The sequence below is a fragment of the Piliocolobus tephrosceles genome, chromosome 17 (genome assembly GCF_002776525.5).
Source record: "Piliocolobus tephrosceles isolate RC106 chromosome 17, ASM277652v3, whole genome shotgun sequence".
In the NCBI taxonomy this organism is placed as follows: domain Eukaryota; kingdom Metazoa; phylum Chordata; class Mammalia; order Primates; family Cercopithecidae; genus Piliocolobus; species Piliocolobus tephrosceles.
This window is the reverse complement of record NC_045450.1, coordinates 16,757,753-16,778,939: the sequence shown is the minus strand read 5'-3', so window position 1 is coordinate 16,778,939 and position 21,187 is coordinate 16,757,753. Positions and strand designations below refer to the sequence as shown.

At 46.8% G+C, this 21,187-nt stretch overlaps 1 protein-coding gene across 1 annotated transcript in view; it reads right to left on the bottom strand.

The window, feature by feature from the left end:
* XYLT1 (xylosyltransferase 1) overlaps nt 1-1,365 on the bottom strand; it is a 373,789-nt gene extending 372,424 nt beyond the window's left edge. The window contains exon 1 of the mRNA XM_023189714.3: nt 594-1,365. Within this exon, the coding sequence (XP_023045482.1) occupies nt 594-956 (363 nt within the window). The 5' untranslated portion in view covers nt 957-1,365. The remainder of the gene's footprint in view (nt 1-593) is intronic.
* Between the last annotated feature and the right edge of the window lie 19,822 nt (nt 1,366-21,187).

Below are 21,187 nucleotides of genomic sequence, written 5' to 3'. Positions count from 1 at the left end.
AGGCTCAAACATCCAGAGAGGAGAAACAGAACACCCAAAGTCAGACCAGACACCCTGGACTGAGTATTGATTCAGGGGCATGGTCGGGGACTTGGGACGCCCAGCTCAGCCCTCATCGCAGGCCAGGACGAACAGAGGGCTCATCTGTCTGCATCCAGCTCGGCAAAAACCAAAGAGATGCTGCTGCGACAACCGCCCAGGATCAACGGCTGAGGATCCGGCGCGATCCACTCACTCAGACAAGGGAGCGAGGGACCAAGACCCACACGCACGGAGCAAGTCAGCTGGGGTCCCCAGCAAGAGTGATGGGGAACAGGAGCCCAGCCAGGCTCCAGTAACCCCCAAAGTGCCCCCACTGGAGATAACTTCCCCCAGACCCCAAGGGGTCCGTGCTCAGACTCTGAAAGGGGCAGCCCACGACCCCTGAGCCTTGGCAGGGACCCCACCCGACTTCCCCGGGCAAGAGGCGATGTGGAGTCGGTAGGCTTGCAGAGTCCCAGTCTGATGACCCGGTTCAAGGGCTAGGGGGGCGCGGGGTCGGGCTGCCTTCTTCCCTCCCTCGCCGCGGGGCGCGAGCCGAAAGGGCATCTTACCATACCCCGGGCGGGCAGTGCCCCCCGGCTGGCCAGCTGCTGTGCCCGGGGTTCTCCGGGGCCGCCTCCCCGCGCCCGCGCCAGGGGCCCCCGTCCTCCTCCTCCTCCGCCGCCGCCGCCTCCTCCTCCTCGGGCTGCAGCCGGCTCGGCGGGCAGGTCCCGGCGCTCCCGGCGCGGGGCTGGGGCCGGGGGCGGCTGCTCTCCGCCGCCGGCCGCTGCGCCCCCGCGGCGCTCCCCGGCCCCGGAGTCGAGGCTGCTGAAATTCCACACGACCAGCGTCTGCAGCAGCAGCACCGTGAGCGCCGCGAGCAGTGCCGAGTGCGAGCGCCGGGCCAGCCTCCGGGCGCACGGCGCCGCCACCATCTTCGGAGCGCGGCGGGCGAGCGGGGCGCGGGGACCCCGGCGCGCTCCGGGCTGCCCCCGCGCTCCCCGCGGCTCCCGCGGCCGCCGACTGCCGCTCGGGCTCCCGCTTCGGCCGCCGCCGCCGCCGCCGCCGCCTCGGCTCGCCGCTGCTCCTCCTCCGCCGCCGCCGCCGCTGCTGCCGCCGCCGCCGCCTCCACCGCCGCGGCGCGGAGTTTTCAGACGGGCAGGGACCCGGACGTCACCAGGAGGAGGAGAAGGCGGGGAGGCGGGAGCGGGGAGGCCGCGGAGGGGGACGCCGGGCGCGCGCTCGGGGACTGGGCGCGCAGGGAGGGGCGGGCGCCTAGCGCGCGCGGCGCCCCCTCCCCACACCCCTGGCCCCGCTGGAGGGGAGGGTGATGGGGAAGGGGCCGGGGAAACGCGGGCCGGGGCGGAGAGGGCGGGGCCTGGGGGCGGAGCCGAGAGAGGAAAAGGAGGAGGGATAGGAAGGGGGTGGGGGCGATCAGAGCAGACAGACACCCTTCAGGACGAAGTGGGAGTAGGATGGGGGGCGAGGGGGACAATTCCCAAGGCGGAAAAAGAGAGGCGGGGCAGCGAAACAGGGGAGCTTTGGTTGAGGGTGGGCCCGCTCAGAATCTAGGGGAGGTCAGAAAGAGAGGGGGTCCCGAGGTCTTGTTTTCCGTGTGGGCCGCTGGCAGGAGGCAGTGCGTAGAGGAAGCTCCTGGCCCCGGAGTTCGTGGTCCAGGGATCTTCTGTCGATACCAGACTGGTTGGCAGGTGAACACGTGAGAAACATTTCAGGAGTGTCAGAGCCACAGTCTGATCCCTTTATCCTGGGCTTGAAGGGGTGGGGAGGAGGCTTTGGGTGAGTTTCTGGAGTTAATCAGCACAAGCTCTGTGAGTGACTCCTGAATCACACACAATCCCCGGAGCCAACGATGTACTAAGTGTTCACTGAGTCACTTCTCTGGTCCCTGAGGACTCACAAGCCAAAAGACTCCAAACCCAGTTGGCAAGTGGTTTAGCGGCAAAAGGGAGACCCGTGGAGTTACTCAACCTTCGCAGGATGCAAGCCCCAAAAAAATGGCCCCAGAGCCTCCCAGCATGTCCTTTTCCCCATCCATCCTGAACTCCGCCTTCCTGTCTGCGCAGGGCCCAGGTCCTGGGGAAACAGGTCTTGCTTTTGAAAGGGGAATTATTTCCCATCCAGACTGGTCTGTCCCGATGACCTTGAGCCAGGAGGAGGAGGACTCCTCCCTGGCCCCAGGCTTTCTCCTCTGTGGATGGGGGTTTAGGCAGAATGATCCCAATGGACTCAGATTTCATCCGGAGCCTTCTCTGACTCAGTCTTTCCAGTTTTTCCCTCCCTTGTCCTCTTGCCCAGGGCTTTATACACAGCAGCGCAGAACAGTGAGCATATGGGATGGAGCTGGTGTCCCATACGGGACCTAGCACTCTGGGAATACAACAGCAGATCAAATCCTCAGTTTGTGAATCGAGGACTTGGCTTGAATACTTAGCATCTTGTCTGCTGTGCTTTTTCACCTCATCCTAATTTACAAAGGGAAAGAAAGTGGAGTATAATGAAGGCTCATCAGATAATGAGGCAGGGAGTGGAAAGAGATTGTTTCATCCATTCCGCAAGCATCCTTGAATACAAAGCTTGTGTCAGACACTGGGCCAGGTGTAGGCATCCAAAGGTGAATGAGGTTTAATCTCATCTTCAGCAAGCTTGAGGTCTAGAGAACCCTGATGTAGATGTTAATCATTAAAATATAGTGAGATAGGCCTGGCCGCCGTGGCTCACGCCTGTAATCTCAGCACTTTGGGAGGCCGAGACAGGAGGATCACCTGAGGTCAGAAGTTCGAGATCAGCCTGGCCAACATGGCGAAAACCCGTCTCTACTAAAAGTACAAAAATTAGCCGGGTGTGGTGACACACACCCTGATCCCAGCTACTCGGGAGGTTAAGGCAGGAGAATCACTTGAATCTGGGAAGCAGAGGCTACAGTGAGCTGAGATCACACCACTGCACTCCAGCCTGGGTGACAGAGCAAGACTCCATCTAAAAAATATATATATATACACATCTATCTATCTATCTATCTATCTATCTATCTATATATGTAGTGAGATAAGCATTGCTATAGAGATGTGCAAAAATGCTAAGGGTTCATGAGGGCAGGATAGGAGTAAGCACCAAGAAAATGCTTTCTGAACCCACATAATTAGCCAACTCACTTGCCTGAACAAGGGAAGTATAAAATGTCTGCTAGTGGGGGTTCTGAACTCCAAACCAGTCAGCCTTAGTTGTATCTAAAGCTTAGCCAGGCATGTAGCCAAGCATAGAGGCCTGCCCTTTGGGCCCAGCACCCCTAACCAGGAGCAAAAGACCAGAGGCAAGTTTCTAGGGCCACCAGTCATCTGTTTATCAGTTGGAGATATTTTGTTTACAAGCAATAACATCTATTACTAACAGTAATAAGACTTAGACTTAGTCTTTTTTTTTTGGACACAGTCTCACTCCATTACCCAGGCTGGAGTGCAATGGTGTGATCTCGGCTCACTTCAACCTCTGCCTCTTGGGTTCAAGTGATTCTCATGCCTCAGCCTCCTGAGTAGCTGGAATTACAGGCACGTGCCACCACACCCAGCTAATTTTTGTGTTTTTAGTAGAGGCGAGGTTTCACCATGTTGGCCAGGGTGATCTCAAACTCCTGACCTCAAGCAATCTGCCTGCCTCAGCCTCCCAAAGTGCTGGGATTACAGGCATCAGCCACTGCACCCAGCCCTGTCTGTCTTAAAAATAGACTTTACTGGATCATGTACCTGAACATTGCAGAGGAAAGGTTTCAGGTGAAGTTTGATCCAGAAACTCAGAACTATCACCTGGGATTCCTTTTCTTTCCTTCTCTCCTCTCTGCTTTCCATGGAGTCTACCTTATTCCCTCTTGATGTCACGTGATGCCTGGCCTCAGCGGCTGAGACCACTTTGTATCCTGTGTTCATTTGTAGCCCAGGGAAAGAAGGATCAGTATTTCCCAGGATTTTCCTCAAAGGTTCAGAGATTTTTTTTTTTCTGATTAGACCAGCCTTAAGTTCTGGGTCACTCCAAGACCAATCAATGTGGCCAGGGAGTTAGAAAATGCAGATCAACTTGGCCAAGATCCTATATTTCACCTCTGCCACTGGGGTGAAGCCAGCCTCCCTGCAACGACTTCGATGCCCTATAGAGATCAGGGTCTGATGGGAAGTAAGAAGTGGGTGCAGGGAACAGATTCCACCATTTATTCCACGCAGCCTCCCCGAGGCTACATGACCTTGGCCAAGTCACCTCCCCTCCCAGGACTTAGATTTCTTTAGTGCCAAATGAGGGGTTGGAGGAGACAGGCCCCAAGATTTGACATGTTGCCACAATGCTTAGTGTCTAAGCAGAGCTTCTCAACCCAGCAGAGGCTGCTCTGGTGACTCTTGGCAACCCTGCCCTCTGGCTCGTCTTTGCTTCAAGGTCTCTGGCCGCATTTTCCCAGTTAGCAGCAATGATGTTATCTGCTTCCTCCACATGGCACATTTAACCACAGTCCTTTGGGGCCCACCCTCTGGCTCCGCTCCCTCAGGGGCCATGGGCTTAAGGAGTGAGGTTAAGGGTCTGGGCTCTAAGTCCCTGGAGAAAGAGAGTTGTTTGTTTATCTCAGACTCATAAAAAGCCACGCAAGAAAGAGGTTTAAAAGCTCCAGGCGGGTTATGGATGCCATAAACAGCTTATGTGATGGTTTTAGGATGAAAAATCACCCGAGATTGGAGAACAGGAAGGCAAGCTTCTGGGGTCGCTGGGGCTGTCTTCCTGCACCTCAAGAATCTTTGGGTAAGGAGGTGAGGCAAAGATGAGATCAGAACAGCAGATGGCTTGGAGTGGGAGAAGGGCGTGAATTTTGACGAATCTGAAATGCACATACATCTCAGTACCAGGGGGCGCAGTTGGTTTGGGCAGTGCCAGAGCCCCCGGGGAGCAGGGGCCGGGCATCATGTCTTCTAAGCCAAACCAAGCAAAAGTAGCCACTTTGCATTCGAAGCGGCCCTGCCTTTGGCTTCCACTGTGGTGTAAAAGCGAGACAGGCAGAGCTTGATGTATAAGACAGAGCCGAAAGCACCGCCTGAGACGCCAGCGGCAGCCCTAGCAACAGCAGTGAGATTCCTTAGAATTTTTAAAGCTCATTCAGTCATTCAACAAAGATGTATTGGACCCTATTATGTGCCAGGCATCATGCTAGGCAAGCAAAATATAGGCGTGTAGAAGATTCCCTAAGGAACTCTGCTGTTAAAATATCGTTCCTAATCTCACTTGACCAAGAGCCAGAGCTCTAAAGAAGCCTCATTCTGATCTGTGGGATTCCCTCCCCACCTCCACCCCAAATCCTGTGTCATCACCACTTTCCAGTGAAGGCGGAGTAAAGCAGTTAATAAGTAGTTTTCAGCTCCCTGGTGTGCCCAGCACTGAGCTGGGGGCTGTGAGAGAAAGTGGGAGGCCAGGGGGACAGGGGGCTTCTCTTTCAAGGAGCTGTCAAAAGAGGTCGGGGGACAAGACAGGCACTGGATGGGGTCAGAGGAACGGGCAGCCACAGCCGAGCCAGTGTGCAAAATGGTTAAGAGCCAGATTTCCCGGGTTTACTCAGCTCTGCTACTTTTTGACTCCGACTTCTAAGTATCAATTGTTTACCTCGAGGCCTCAGTTTTCTCATCTCTAAAATGAGGCTGATAAAAGGGCCTTTCTCGTAAGTTTCTTATAAGGATTCACTGAGATAAGCCCATAAGAAAGGCTTTTTCCTATTGTGACTGACACATCGTAAGTGCTCCATAAATGTTAGATGGTATGTGTTTTACTTCATTTATTTTTATGTATTTATTTTGAGACAGGTTCTCACTCTGTTGACCAGACTGGAGTGCAGTGGCGCAATCATGGCTCATTGCAGCCTCAAACTCCCAGGCTCAAGCAATCCTTTGGACTCAGCCTCTCAAGTAGCTGGGACTACAGGTGCATGTCACCATACCTACTAATTTTTAATTAATTGTTATTAATTATTATGTATTTGTAATGATTAGTTTTTATTAACAACAGTAGGGTACTGCCAATTATGACTGTCCAGAGGTATCCAGGGCTGCCTGGAGGAAGTAGCACTAAACCTCATCCTCGACTTTGGCAGAAGATTGCATATACCCCCAAGGGTTAGGACCACATCTCATTCATCTCTACTTTTTCTGGTGCTCTGTACGGTGCAGGGCACTGAATAAATTTTGGTGGTGGAATGAACACTGATCATATGGGGCAGGTAGAAGTGAGCCTGGGATGCTGGCAGTTTGGAACCCAGTGCTTACAATTCAAGGAACCCAAGTTCAAACACCATCTCGGCAACTTGTTAGTTATGTGATGTTAAGCAGGTTACTTAATGTCACCAAATCTCGATATTCTCAACTATAAGTAGTGAAGAAAAATAATATGTTTTAAGGCTGGGGGGTTGGAGGCAGGGAAATTGGGCAGTGTATACAGCAGAGTGTCATAAAGTTTATATAAAATGATAGCACCGGCCAATCGCAGTGTTGAAGGAATATTAGCCTGATTACATTGGCAGGGTGGTCTGTAAAGCAATGTTCTCCCCTTGCCTCAATGCTCCTGCCCCAGGTGCCAGAGAGCTAGGGCTGGACATGCCTTCTGCATTTAAATAAACTTCAGCCTAAGAGTTAAATTTAGCCAAATATATTCTTTTTTAAAATTTCAATCATGCATTTATTTCTTTTTGGTTTATTAGAGCCTGTTTTTACCCAGACTCTACAAATTGACCCTGACTTTGCTCTTGAAAAATTAAAAAATTCCCCCTAGGTTTCACTTCTCCTTTGAGACAGAAATCATGAACAGGTGGGTTCACCTGTTTCCAAGTGTTAGCGAGTGGTGCGAGGAACACCCTCCCAGCCCACTAGGAATCCCAGAGTCTCTCCAACAATCATTTGCAAGCACAAGGATTCCACATGGACGTCAGAGGAGCCAGGACCTCGAATGTCCCTGGAGCCCCACCCCCAGCATGCGAGGTCGTAGAGAGACAGGCATCACCTGTACCTCTTTCCCCCATCCAAGAGAAAGAAACAGCCTCTGATCAGACACAGGCATAGGCAGTCAACAAACCCCGCCAGGAGCCCAGCTGTGCTTCTGCTGAAATCCACAGGCTTCCAGGCTAATAGTCTACCCAATGCATCAGCAGAGGGAGCTCTAGGTAGTAAATAACTTTCCTCTGACTGCAGAGTTTCCTGTAAAAAAAAAAATCTGGAGACAGCAAAGGAAAGTGAGGTCCTATGCGGAGGGGGTGCCTATCATGTGTGCAGAAGAAAATCGCATCAATTTGCAAGAGTAGGGTGTTGGGGGCAGGAGTGGGAGATGGGAAGGAGAGAAGAAAATCAGAAAGCACCACATTGCTTAAGAGATGATCTGAATTTGTTTTGTCTCAGCACTTTGACCTTCTGAGGACTCACAGCCTCCATGCTACCCTTGCGAGGCTCTGATGTTTGTGAAGGCGACACAGTCCAAGTCTCAGACTACATTAGCAGACTTTTTTTTTTCCTTTAAATGTTGATCGTGGGCTGGACGTGGTGGCTTATGCTTTGTAATTTCAGCACTTTGGGAGGCCGAGGTGGGTGGATCACTTGAGGCCAGGAGTTTGAGACCAGCCTGGCCAACATGATGAAACCCCATCTCTATCAAAAAGACAAAAATTAGCCAGGGGTGATGGTGCATGCCTGTAGTCCCAGATACTTGGACAGCAGTGGTTGCAATGAGCCAAGATTGTGCCCCTGCACTCCAGCCTGGGCAACAGAGCAGAACCCCATCTTAAAAAAAAAAGTTGATTATAGGTGTTATAGGTGCCTAATCTAACCCCTGGGGCCATAGGCTTATTTATGACTGTGCCAGTGACAAGGATGCCAATGATGACAATGACGGCAATGAGAGCAAACATTTATTAAGCACTTACTAGGTGCCAAGCCGTATATTGAGGACTTCAACAAATCATACTCACCAAATGTTTATTGAGAATGGATTCAATAGTTAGGACAGTGTTCATGCCAGGGATTCATGGGAATTTATCCATGGATAAGACACGGAAAGTCCCTCCGGTCATCGAGCTTGCATTCTAAGGAGGCAGACAGGTCAAGACAAACAAATATATCAACCAGTAGTATCAGACAGTGATAAATGCTTTGAAAAAAATAAAAAGAGGCTGAGCATGCTGGCTCACACCTGTAATCCCAACATTTTGGGAGACTGAGGCAAGGCGGGAGGATTACTTGAGTCCAGGACTTTGAGACCAGCTTGGACAACACAGCCACACCTCTTTTCTACAAAGAAAAAAAAATTAAAAATTAGGTATGGTGGTGCTCACCTGTAGTCCTGGCTACTTGGTTCCTTGAGCCCAGAAGTTCAAGGATGCAGTGAGCTAGATAGCACCACTGCACTCCAGCCTGGGTATCAGATAAAGACCCTGTCTCTAAAAGAAAAAAAAGAAAGAAAAAGAAAAGGAAGCTGATTTGCTAAAGTGACTAAAATAGGACAAGGGGAAACAGGCTGGTCAGGGCAGACCTTACCCAGACAATGACACTGGAGTGTTCATAACCTTCTCAAGAAATGCAACTGTTTTAACAACTCTTATTCCATTTATGCATCAAGCATCATCTATTGACTGAACAAATAACTGTAGATCCATTGTGCAAATGTGTGATGTATAAATGATGCTAAATTCATTGTCATTCTTTGGGCATTTTGGATTTTCTTAAAGTGATTAATAGTAACTATTTGCATGGGCATGATGGGAGCTATGGAACGGGTTAGGAAAAAGTTCACCAAAAAAGAAGAGTTAAAAATATCCATCTTACCAAAGAAGAACTGAAAGCAACTGATGTATGATGTCTCAAATATTTTTGGTCCAAATACTTTTTAAATTTCTTAACTTTACCCTCCTCACCCCTCTCAAAGGTTCTGTATGCCACAGCTGTTTCTTTTTAGCCCCTGTATCTTTAAGTCGGCAGGCTCAGCCCTGTAGTCCCCAAATCACCTCTCCCATCTTGTTTGTAGCTTCTTCTCTGCACCCCAGTGTCAACCCATCCTGCACCTATTGCTGTTTCTCTGTCTCTCAAAACTCTTTTACCTGCACCCCTAAGAATTCTACTCCACAAGGGCTAAGTGTAGGGTGTTGGGGGTGGGGATGGGAGATGGGAAGGAGGGAAGAAAATCAGAAAGCACCACATTGCTTAAGAGATGATCTGAATTTGTTTTGTCCCAGCACTTTGACTTTCTGAGGACTTACAGCCTCTATGCTACCCTTGCAAGGCTCTCCTTGCACCTATACCCCAAAGAACTCTATTCCACAAGGAAAACAGGAGTTCACTGGAAGCCTGTTTGATATGCTAGAGTCTGTTAGCTGCTTCTCAAATACCCATTCTTCCTTTCTTGTTTGGTCAAGAATTCTGATTTTAGTTGGGGTGACAATGAGCCCAAACCAAAAGCAATGCTTCCCAGCTTTCCTGTAGTTAGGAGTGATCAGAAAGAGGACAGCAGATACAATTGGTGGAGCCCCCCAAGAAATCCTTTGGGGTGGGAGGGAAGATCCTAAATAAGTTGGGATTGAGTGCCCTTTGTGCCTTGTCATTCCCATTTTTTTTTTTTTTTTTCTTAACTTCAGACAGGGTCTCACTCTGTCACCCCAGCTGCAGTGCAGTGGTGCAATCTCGGCTCACTGCAGCCTTGACCTCCCAGGCCCAAGCAATTCTCCTGCGTCAGCCCCCCAAGTAGCTGGAACACAGGCACATGATACCACATCTAATTTTTGTATTTTTACTAGAGATGGGGGTCTCCCCATGTTGCTCAGTCTGGTCTCTAACTTCTGAGCTCAAGCAATCCGCCCACCTCAACTTCCCAAACTGTTAGGATTACAGGCATGAGCCACGGTACCCAGCCGTCACTCCCATTCTTTTGGACCGGGATGTAGAAAGGATAGCTGGAGCTCCAGCAGCCATCTTGTGGCCATGAGGACAGAGGCCAGTACTACAGGTGGTGAGCCAGAAAGAAAGAAGCAGCTTGGGTTCCTGGTGCTCTGCTGTCTCTGGCCCATCCTTAGACTTTTCTTCGTACCCAAGAATGAGCCCCATACTAGTTGCAGCCACTCAGTCTGGGTTTCTGTCTCTGTAGCTGATACAATGACATGTCTGATAGAATGAAACAGTCTAACTGAAAGAAGTTCAGGGATAGAGGTGGGATTTGGGAAGAGCTGGAACTGGGGACCCAAACACAGAGGTAACCCTCTTTATGTCTTGCTCTGCTTCCTTCTGCCTGTTTGATTAATTCTCCCTCCTGGCAGAACAATGCTGTCCACATGGTAAGAAGCATAACTGCCACAGCTCCTGAGTGCCACACTACTTAGTCACCATAAAGGAACAGGTTCTCCCTCTATGGCCATGAACCACAAGTGGGTCCTCAATGCTGTCTCGATCGCTGCATTTTGCTGGTCCGGTCACTCTCCCAGGCACGAAGCCACTAGCTCGCTCTCCCCTCCTGCCTCTGACTTGCCTCCTTCCCCACTTGCCTGAGAACCTTGCTTCCTAGGTTGACAAGGGAGGGGGAAGGAAGCAGAAGGGGGTTCCCACCAAGCTTCTGTCATTAAATTTCCCCACTTTTCCACATTGGTGTCACGGACTGTTTTTGTGAACGAACTTTCTAGGCTCCAGGTTGAGACCCACTCCTCCATCTTCTAGAGACCCCACCCTGTCTCACCTATCTGCGGACATCATTCCAACACTTCCCTTTTCTCTTTCCTTTATCATCAGTTCTTCCTCCTGAGAGCAGCATTTCCTCTAGCATTTGAATTTCCTCATATTTCTCTGGTTAAAAACAAAAGTTCTGACCAGGCGCGGTGGCTCATGCCTGTAATCCCAGCACTTTGGGAGGCTGAGGCAGGCGGATCACCTGAGGTCAGGAATTCGACACCAGCCTGACCAACACGGTGAAACCCCATCTCTACTAAAAATACAAAATTAGCTGGGCATGGTGGTACATGCCTGTAATCCCAGCTACTTGGGAGGCTGAGGCATGAGAATTGCTTGAACCCGGGAGGCGGAGGTTGCAGTGAGCTGAGATTGCACCGAGCTGAGAGCGCGCCATTGCACTCCAGCCTGGGCAATAAGAGCAAAATTCCATCTCAAAAAAAATAAAATTGAAAAAGGTCTCTCCTGCCTCCACAGCCCTCTATAGCTTCAATCTCGTGTTTCTTTCTTTTGCAGGAAAACTCCTCAAAAGCATTGTCTAGCTCACCATATCTCCAATTCTTCCCTTTCCATCTTCTCCTAAGTCCTTCTAACACACACACACACACAGCTGCTCTTAAGTTTATCAGTGACCTCCTTATTACCAGATTCAATAGTTACTTAGCCTTCTCCAACAAAGGTGACAGGTGTCCCTTCCTTCCTCCTTATTTCTTTGGCTTCCAGGATACCAATTCTGGGTTCTCTCCTATCTCACAGTTGCTCCTCCTCAGCCTCTTTAGTTAATCCCTTCTTTTCCTGCTGTCCTCTCTCCTTCCTTACCCCAGTTTTCTGTGCTGGCTTTTCCCAGGCTTTAATTTCATGACTTTTCTTCTCCACCATCCAGATGCATGGCTGTAAAAAAATCCTCTAACTCACATGTTTATATTTCCAGCCTGTACTCCTCCCCGAACTCCAAGTTCATGCACCCAGTTGCTCACCCAGCATCGCCACTTGGATGTCTGATAGACATCTCTGTCAAGAAGTGAAAAGGGGCCGGGGATTTGACCCTACTTGCAGACTAACAAGGTATTCTGCCACAGCTTCCTGAATACTGGCAGAAGACATGAGACCCCTGGATCAGAGACAAAAGATCTTATTACCCACCTCACAGCAGGCAGCATGAGTTTCATGTTTGCACCAGTTCCCTCCCCGCATCCCTCACCAAGTCTCTGGGGTGGTGCAGAGGGGGTCAAGGTGGATATTCTACACATGCCCGAGAAACCTGGAGCTTAGAAAAACCCTGTATTTTATAATGAGCTGCGAGCAAATCTGCTCAACCTTTGCCCCAGAGGGAGACATTACTTTTATTAGCCAGAACAGCAAACAACAAATCTGCCCTCTGCCCAGAAGGGAGACACTGTCTCTGTCTACTAAGGCTGTTCACTATACAAATATAAAGTTTATATGCCTTTTGATGTCTTGAGAAGGTCAACTAGAGGCCAGGCATGGTGGGTCATGCCTGTACTGCCAGCACTTTAGGAGGCCAAGGCAGGTGCATCACTTGAGCCCAGGAGTTCAAGACCAGTCTAAGCAGAGAAACCCCATCTCTACAACAAATACAAAAATTAGCTGGGGCCAGGCATGCTGGCTCACACTTGTAATCCCAGCACTTTGGGAGGCCGAGGTGAGTGGATCACCTGAAGCCAAGAATTCAAGACCAGCCTGGTCAACGTGGCAAAACCCCGTCTCTAGAAAAAAATACAAAAGATTAGTCAGGCATGGCAGCGAACGCCTGCAATCCCAGTTACTTGGGAGGCTGAGGCAGGAGAATCGCTTGAATCCAGCAGCTAGAGGTTGTAGTGAGCCAAGATTGCCCCACTGCACTCCAGCCTGGGCAACAGAGACTCTGTCTCAAAAAAAAAAAAAAAAAAAAATAACTGGACGTGGTGGTTATGCCAGTAGTCCTAAATACTCAGGAGGCTGAGTTGAGAGGATGGCTTGAGCCCAGAAGGTGGAGGTTACACTGAGCCAAGATAGCATCACTACATTCCAGCCAGGGTGACAGAGTGAGACCCTGTCTCGGGAAGAAAAAAAAAAAAAAAAAACCTATCCAGAATAGAAAGTCACAATGTGCAGAAATACAAACAGCCCATGGAGAATTATTTCCTAATAGTATTAAACTTATATACAAAATGGAATTCTTGAACTTCCTTCCCAGCTCTTGCCACCAAAAGCACACCTAGTTCAGCAGCAAATCCTGTTGGCTCCATGTTCAAAATATTTCCCAAATCAGATTACATCTCACTGTCCCCACAGCCATCACTTAGGTCCAAGCCACATTGTCTCTCCCTTGCTTCCGCAGACACCTCCTAACTCACAGCCCTGCCTCCAACCTTGCTCTGTTCTCTCCACAGCAGCCAGAGAACACCTGATTAAACTTAGCTGCAGTGTGGTCATTCATTAGTTAACAGCAGCATCAAGGGGATCCTCATGTCTCTTAGAAATAAAGCCAGTGTTCCTATAAGAGCCTGCATGGCCCCTACCATCCAGCCCCCAGCATCTCTCTCACCTGTACAAGCTATTTTCCTGCCTTTCCTCACACCCTTCCATCACCCTCGCTTCCTTTCAGTTTCTTAAACATGCCAGGCAGGTGCTCACCTGGCGGCATTGCCCTGGTTGTTCATTATGTCTGGAATGCTGTGCACCCAGATATCTGCCTGTCTGCCTCCCTTACCTTGTCTCCCTGCCTTTTTCAAGCTTCTGAGGAAGGTGTCATCTTCTAGTTACAGTAGTTAGCTAGTCAGACATGAGCAGGGCAGGAGAGGGCTCCTCCCCCACCACCAGGAATGTCAGGCAACCATAGTCAGGAGGCTGTTAACTGTCTCTTTAAAATAATAATTGGTTGCAGCCAGCACCACGGAAAGGCAGTTTCCCAATGAACAGAAACACCTGAAACTGGTGATCAGCAGCTTCCTGATAAGATCTCAAGAGTTGGGCAATTAGGCTCAAGCATGCACATTAAGAGGCAAAATGGCAGAGGTTAACTGGTATATGACCTCCTGGGGACATTTGACTGGTAAGGGAAGAACGCTTTAACTGAGCATGCGTACAACTCCAGTGAGCACACTCAGCATGCTCCTCTCCAGGCGTTAGCAGGCCACTGCTCCAGATGCCACCCTGCCTCAAGGGAAGAATCAGGGGAGAAGGGATGCAAGACCACAGAAGCATGCCAGTGTATGACCCCAAGTCAAAGGTCAAACAGTGCACTTGATCTCTCAAGTCACCTGCTGGGTCCTCTTCCAAGTTACCGTTCTTTTTTTTTTTTTTTTTTTTTTTTTTGAGATGGAGTCTCGCTCTGTCATCGCCCAGGCTGGAGTGCTATGGCTTGATCTTAGCTCACTGCAACCTTCCCCTCCTGGGTACTAAGTGATTCTCCTGCCTCAGCCTCCCAAATAGCTGACATTACAGGCATGTACCACCACACTTGGCTAATTTTGTATTTTTAGTAGAGACGAAGTTTCACCATGTTGGCCAGGCTGGTCTCAAACTCCTGACCTCAGGTGATCCACCTGCTTTGGCGTCTCAAAGTGCTGGGATTACAGGCATGAGCCACCACGCCCAGCCATTGCTGCTCTAATGCCTTTTTTTTTTTTTTTTTTTTTTTTTGAGACTGAGTCTCACTCTGCCGCCAGGCTGGAGGTTAGTGGCATGATCTCAGCTCACTGCAACCTCTACCTCCCAGGTTTAAGAAATTCTCCTGCCTCAACCTCCCGAGTAGCTAAAATTACAGGTGCCCACCACTACGCCCAGCTAATTTTTTGTATTTTCAGTAGAGATGGGGTTTCACCATGTTGGCCAGGCTGGTCTCAAACTCCTGACCTCATGATTCGCTCGCCTCAGCCTCCCAAAGTGCTGGGATTACAGGTGTGAGCCACTGCACCCGGCCTCTAACACTTTTTAATAAACTTTCACTGCTGCTCTGAAACTTGCCTTGGTCTCTCCTTCTGCCTTATGCTCCTCAGTTGAATTCTTTCTTCTGGAGGCAAGAATTGAGGTTGCTACAGACCCGTGTGAATTCACCGCTGCTAACATTTCTCATTTAAGCCTTTCCCAACTATCCCAGCGGAATCACAGTGCCTCAGCCAGCACTCCCAATTGCCTTGACTTTGTTTTATTGCTCTCCGAGCACTGACTACCTTGTTCACTTATTCTATTTATTGCTGTCTGTCTGTCTGACCCCATTAGATTATAAAGCCCACGAGGACAAGGTTTATCTGCTTTGCTTACTGTTTAGTGCTTGGCACATGGTAAGAACTCGATTAATGTTTGTTGATGAATTGAAGTCAGAGTCCAAAGACATCGCAGAAAACAGCATTGATTATCCTGACTCACCTGGGGCCCATTGACTGGAGTTACAGGAAAGGGTCGCATAAGAAGACAGAAGGATCCAGTGTGGTGACTCACACCTATAATCCCAGCACAACAGGAGGCTGAGGTGGAAGGATGGCTTGAGCCCAGGAGTTCAAGACCAGCCTGGGCAACATAGTGAGACCCTGTCTCTACAAAAAGTTTAAAAATTTTGTTTTAAATTTTACTTTACGTCCTGGGATACATGTGCTGAACATGCAGGTTTGTTCCACAGGTATACATGTGCCATGGTGGTTTGCTGTACCTATCAACCCAGCACGTAGGTTTTATTTATTTATTTTTTTTTATATATATATATTTTTAATTATACTTTAAGTTCTAGGGTACATGTGCATAACGTGCAGGTTTGTTACATATGTATACATGTGCCATGTTGGTGTGCTGCACCCATCAACTCGTCAGCACCCATCAATTCATCATTTATATCAGGTATAACTCCCCAATGCAATCCCTTCCCCCTCCCCCCTCCCCATGATAGGCCCCATTGTGTGATGTTCCCCTTCCCGAGTCCAAGTGAGCTCATTGTTCAGTTCCCACCTATGAGTGAGAACATGCGGTGTTTGGTTTTCTCTTCTTGTGATAGTTTGCTAAGAATGATGGTTTCCAGCTGCATCCATGTCCCTACAAAGGACGCAAACTCATCCTTTTTTATGGCTGCATAGTATTCCATGGTGTATATGTGCCACATTTTCTTAATCCAGTCTGTCACTGATGGACATTTGGGTTGATTCCAAGTCTTTGCTATTGTGAATAGTGCCGCAATAAACATACGTGTGCATGTGTCTTTGTAGTAGCATAATTTATAATCCTTTGGGTATATACCCAGTAGTGGGATGGCTGGGTCATATGGTACATCTAGTTCTAGGTCCTTGAGGAATCGCCATACTGTTTTCCATAATGGTTGAACTAGTTTACAATCCCACCAACAGTGTAAAAGTGTTCCTATTTCTCCACATCCTCTCCAACACCTATTGTTTCCTGATTTTTTAATGATTGCCATTCTAACTGGTGTGAGATGGTATCTCATTGTGGTTTTGATTTGCATTTCTCTGATGGCCAGTGATGATGAGCATTTTTTCATGTGTCTGTTGGCTGTATGAATGTCTTCTTTTGAGAAATGTCTGTTCATATCCTTTCCCCACTTTTGGATAGGGTTGTTTGTTTTTTTCTTGTATATTTGTTTGAGTTCTTTGTAGATTCTGGAAATGAGCCCTTTGTCAGATGAGTAGATTGCAAAAATTTTCTCCCATTCTGTAGGTTGCCTGTTCACTCTGATGGTAGTTTCTTTTGCTGTGCAGAAGCTCTTTAGTTTAATGAGATCCCATTTGTCAATTTTGGCTTTTGCTGCCGTTGCTTTTGGTGTTTTAGACATGAAGTCCTTGCCCGTGCCTATGTCCTGAATGGTACTACCTAGATTTTCTTCTAGGGTTTTTATGGTATTAGGTCTAACATTTAAGTCTCTAATCCATCTTGAATTAATCTTCGTATAAGGAGTAAGGAAAGGATCCAGTTTCAGCTTTCTACTTATGGCTAGCCAATTTTCCCAGCACCATTTATTAAATAGGGAATCCTTTCCCCATTTCTTGTTTTTGTCAGGTTTGTCAAAGATCAGATGGTTGTAGATGTGTGGCATTATTTCTGAAGGCTCCGTTCTGTTCCATTGGTCTATATCTCTGTTTTGGTACCAGTACCATGCTGTTTTGGTTACTGTAGCCTTGTAGTATAGTTTGAAGTCAGGTAGCGTGACGCCTCCGGCTTTGTCCTTTTGACTTAGGATTGTCTTGGCAATACGGGCTCTTTTTTGGTTCCATATGAACTTTAAAGCAGTTTTTTCCAATTCGGTGAAGAAACTCATTGGTAGCTTGATGGGGATGGCATTGAATCTATAAATTACCTTGGGCAGTATGGCCATTTTCACAATATTGATTCTGCCTATCCATGAGCATGGTATGTTCTTCCATTTGTTTGTGTCCTCTTTGATTTCACTGAGCAGTGGTTTGTAGTTCTCCTTGAAGAGGTCCTTTACATCCCTTGTAAGTTGGATTCCTAGGTATTTTATTCTCTTTGAAGCAATTGTGAATGGAAGTTCATTCCTGATTTGGCTCTCTGCTTGTCTGTTACTGGTGTATAAGAATGCTTGTGATTTTTGCACATTAATTTTGTATCCTGAGACTTTGCTGAAGTTGCTTATCAGCTTAAGAAGATTTTGGGCTGAGACGATGGGGTTTTCTAAATACACAATCATGTCATCTGCAAACAGGGACAATTTGACTTCCTCTTTTCCTAACTGAATACCCTTGATTTCTTTCTCTTGCCTGATTGCCCTAGCCAGAACTTCCAACACTATGTTGAATAGGAGTGGTGAGAGAGGGCATCCCTGTCTTGTGCCAGTTTTCAAAGGGAACTTTTCCAGTTTTTGCCCATTCAGTATGATATTAGCTGTGGGTTTGTCATAAATAGCTCTTATTATTTTGAGGTACGTTCCATCAATACCGAATTTGTTGAGCGTTTTTAGCATGAAGGGCTGTTGAATTTTGTCAAAAGCCTTTTCTGCATCTATTGAGATAATCATGTGGTTCTTGTCTTTGGTTCTGTTGATATGCTGGATTACGTTGATTGATTTGCGAATGTTGAACCAGCCTTGCATCCCAGGGATTAAGCCCCACATGCATTATGTACTTGTCCTAATGCTCTCCCTCCCCTTTCCCCCCACCCCCCGATAGGCCCCGGTGTGTGATGTTCCCCTGCCTGTGTCCATATGTTCTCATTGTTCAACTCCCACTTATGAGTGAGAATATGTGGTATTGGTTTTCTGTTCCTGTGTTAGTTTGCTGAGGATGTTGGTTTCCAGCTTTATCCATGTCCCTGCAAAGAACATGAACTCATTCTAACCAGGTGTGGTGGTTGTTCATCTGCAATCCTGCTACTCAGGAGGCTAAAGTGGGAGGACTGCTTGAGCCTGGGAGGTCGAGGCTGCAGTGAGCCATGATCATGCCACTGAACTCCAGCCTGGGCAACAGAGGGTCTCACAAAAAAAAAAAAAAAAAAAAAAAAAAAAGCAAAAAAGAGGAAGAGGAAGAGGAAGAAGAATAAACGAACAATCTATGTTAACCATGTAATGAAAAAGCCATTGGCAGGAAGGGGAGACCAACTGTGTGTTGATGTCAGAGGCAGGGCAACAATGGGGAACAAGACCCTGGACCCAATCCACTTGGGTTTGAATCTCCCATCTACTTCTTACTAACTGTGGCGTGATGGAGACATTGTTTCATTTTCTCCTTTCTTTTTCATCTGCAAAACTGGGGGACCTCCTCCTGCGATTGTCAGGGGGCTTAAAAGTATGAATTAATGTTAAAAAGCACTTGAAGCAGCACTTAGCACATAGTAACATCAAATACGAGATCTGAAAACTATTAGAAAAACAATGAAGACTTGATAAAATAAATACATATATATTTGAAGAAATCGATATGCTTCTTTTCCATAGCAGGTAGATAAATAGAAAGAAAAATCAGTAAGGACATAGAGAAATTGCACACTGCAACCTACAAACTCAGTTTAATAGATACATAGAGAAACACTTACCTTAACAGAAAGTAAATATTATTTTCTAATATCCACGGAATCTGTCACATACCTAAAGGTAAAGCAAACCTCAACAAATAAAATAAAAAAGATTTTTCTCAAGCCAATTCTCTCTAATCATAATCCAATATTATAGATATTTTATTTTGTTTTAATAACTTAAAAGGTGAGAAAAACCACCACAGATAATGGAATTTAATCTTTTTTAAAAGAGCAATAAGTAAGAGAATATCACAAAATCAACAGAATACAACAAAAGCTGTAGTCAGAGGAAAATTAATAGACTATAAAACCTTCATTATAAAGAACGACTAATAAGACAATGTAGAAACGTATGAGCCCAGAGGTTAGAATAAGAAAATTCTGTATTAAAAAAAATAATAATGACAGAAGTTGAATGTAATGAAATGGAAAGCACAAACAATAGCAGAAAGTAAAAAATCAAGTCCAAAGCTCATTTTTTGAAACGCCAGATTAAACCCCCGGCAAGTCTGAGAAAGAAAGAAAGAAAGAAAGAGAGAGAGAGGGAGGGAGGGAGGAAGGAAGGGAAAGAAAAGAAAGAAAGAAACGTATAGCTATGTAAAAAAGAAAACTTAGCCAAAATCACAGAAGTAAAGGAAAATTGAAGAGAATATCACATGCAATTCTATGGCAATACATTTGATAACCTGGATTAAGTGGCTAATTTCTTGGGGAAAAAAAATAAACATTAAAAATGGCCCAAGACAAGGCAGAAAACTTGGAGAATCCAATGACCAGAAAGAGATAGAAAATTTACCAGATCAGAGAGGTTCAAAACTGAGTTGTACATAACCTCATGTGTGATAAAAAAGATTGCTCCAGTGTTACTTATTTCAAGTTGTACACAGTTGTTCTCAGACTTGACTGCATGGTAGAGTCACCTGATGAGATTTTTAAAACCAATGATGTCCAAATCCCACCCCAAGAAATATCTATTCAACTGGTGTGGGGTGTGCCAGCTATCAGCACCTTGAAACAGTTCTCCAGGTGATAAAAATGTACAAGTCAAGTGTTAAATTAAGTGTAGCCTAAAGCTGTCTTCTTACGTATTTAATTTTGGCCTAAAGGTGTTTCTGTACCTGGTGAACTGTAACAAGTGGAGGTGTAAACAGACCATAGCCTCCATTTGTGACAATCACCGAGTTTTGGCCAATCAAATGTAGCCAAATGTTTGAACCATGTTCAAGTAAGGCAAACACGAGCTGTAACCAATCCAGCTGTTTCTGTGTCTCACTTCCATCTTCTGTACCTCACTTGCCTTTTTCTGTCCACAAACCTTCTTCCACCTGTGACTGTGCTGGAGTCTCCGAGCCTACCCTGGCTGGAAAGGCTGCCCGATTTACGACTCATTCATGGATCAATTAAACTCCTTTAAATGTAATTTGCCTGAATATTTTCCTTTATCACAAAGTTGCTAACCCCTGCCATAGAAAGGAATGCAGAGCTTTTCAATTAAAAAAAAAAAAACAAACAAACAAACCTTAGTTCTGGTAAAGGTAGCACCAGAAAAGAAAACTATAAGTGAACTTTACTTGCGAATAAAAATGAATCTTTTGAATAAACCACCAGCATCAAAGGAATAATGTGTGATGACCAAGTGGTTGATTCCAGGAATTTAAGTCTGGGTTGAATCAGGTAAGGTATCAACATAATCCATCAATTCCATTACTCTATTAAAGATGAAACTGAGAAACCATTTGATTACACTTGGGAGTCATTCCTAAGAAATCACCAAATAAACCATGAATAGAAGGAAATTAAGTATAATACAGGTTATCAAACAAAAAATTACTCAAAATGGCAAAAACTAAAGGATTTAAAAGTTCTTTTAAATGCATTAAGATAAAAAAATAAAATAATCTGTAAGTATTGCAAAAGAAAAACTAAAACGCTCTTTTGGCTGTTGGTTTGCTTGTATACTAGAGTTCTCCATAGATATAGAACCAGTAGGATATAAATACAGATAGATACAGATATAGATATATGAGAGGGGCTTTATCGGAGGCATTAGCTCCGATGATTACGGAGGCTACGTCTCAGGACAGGCTGTCTGCAGGCCGGAAAGCCTAGGATGCCAGTCGCATGGCTCCATTCAAGTCCAAAGCCTCAGTGTCAGAAAAGCCAGTTTAATCCAAGCCCAAAGGTCTGAAACGAAAGGGGCATTGAGTAAGTCCTGAAGTTCCAAAGCCAGACAACCTGGAGTTCTGATGTTGAAGGGCAGGAGGAGAGTGGCCCACCTCCATGAGAGAGAGAGGAGAGGAGGTATGTTAGCCTGTTCTCATGCTGCTAATAAATGTCATACATAAGACTGAGTAATTTCTAAAGGAAAGAGGTTTGATGGATTCACAGTTCCACATGGCTGGGGAGGCCTCCCAATCATGGTGGAAGTCAAGCAAGTGCAAATCACATCTTATACAGCAGTA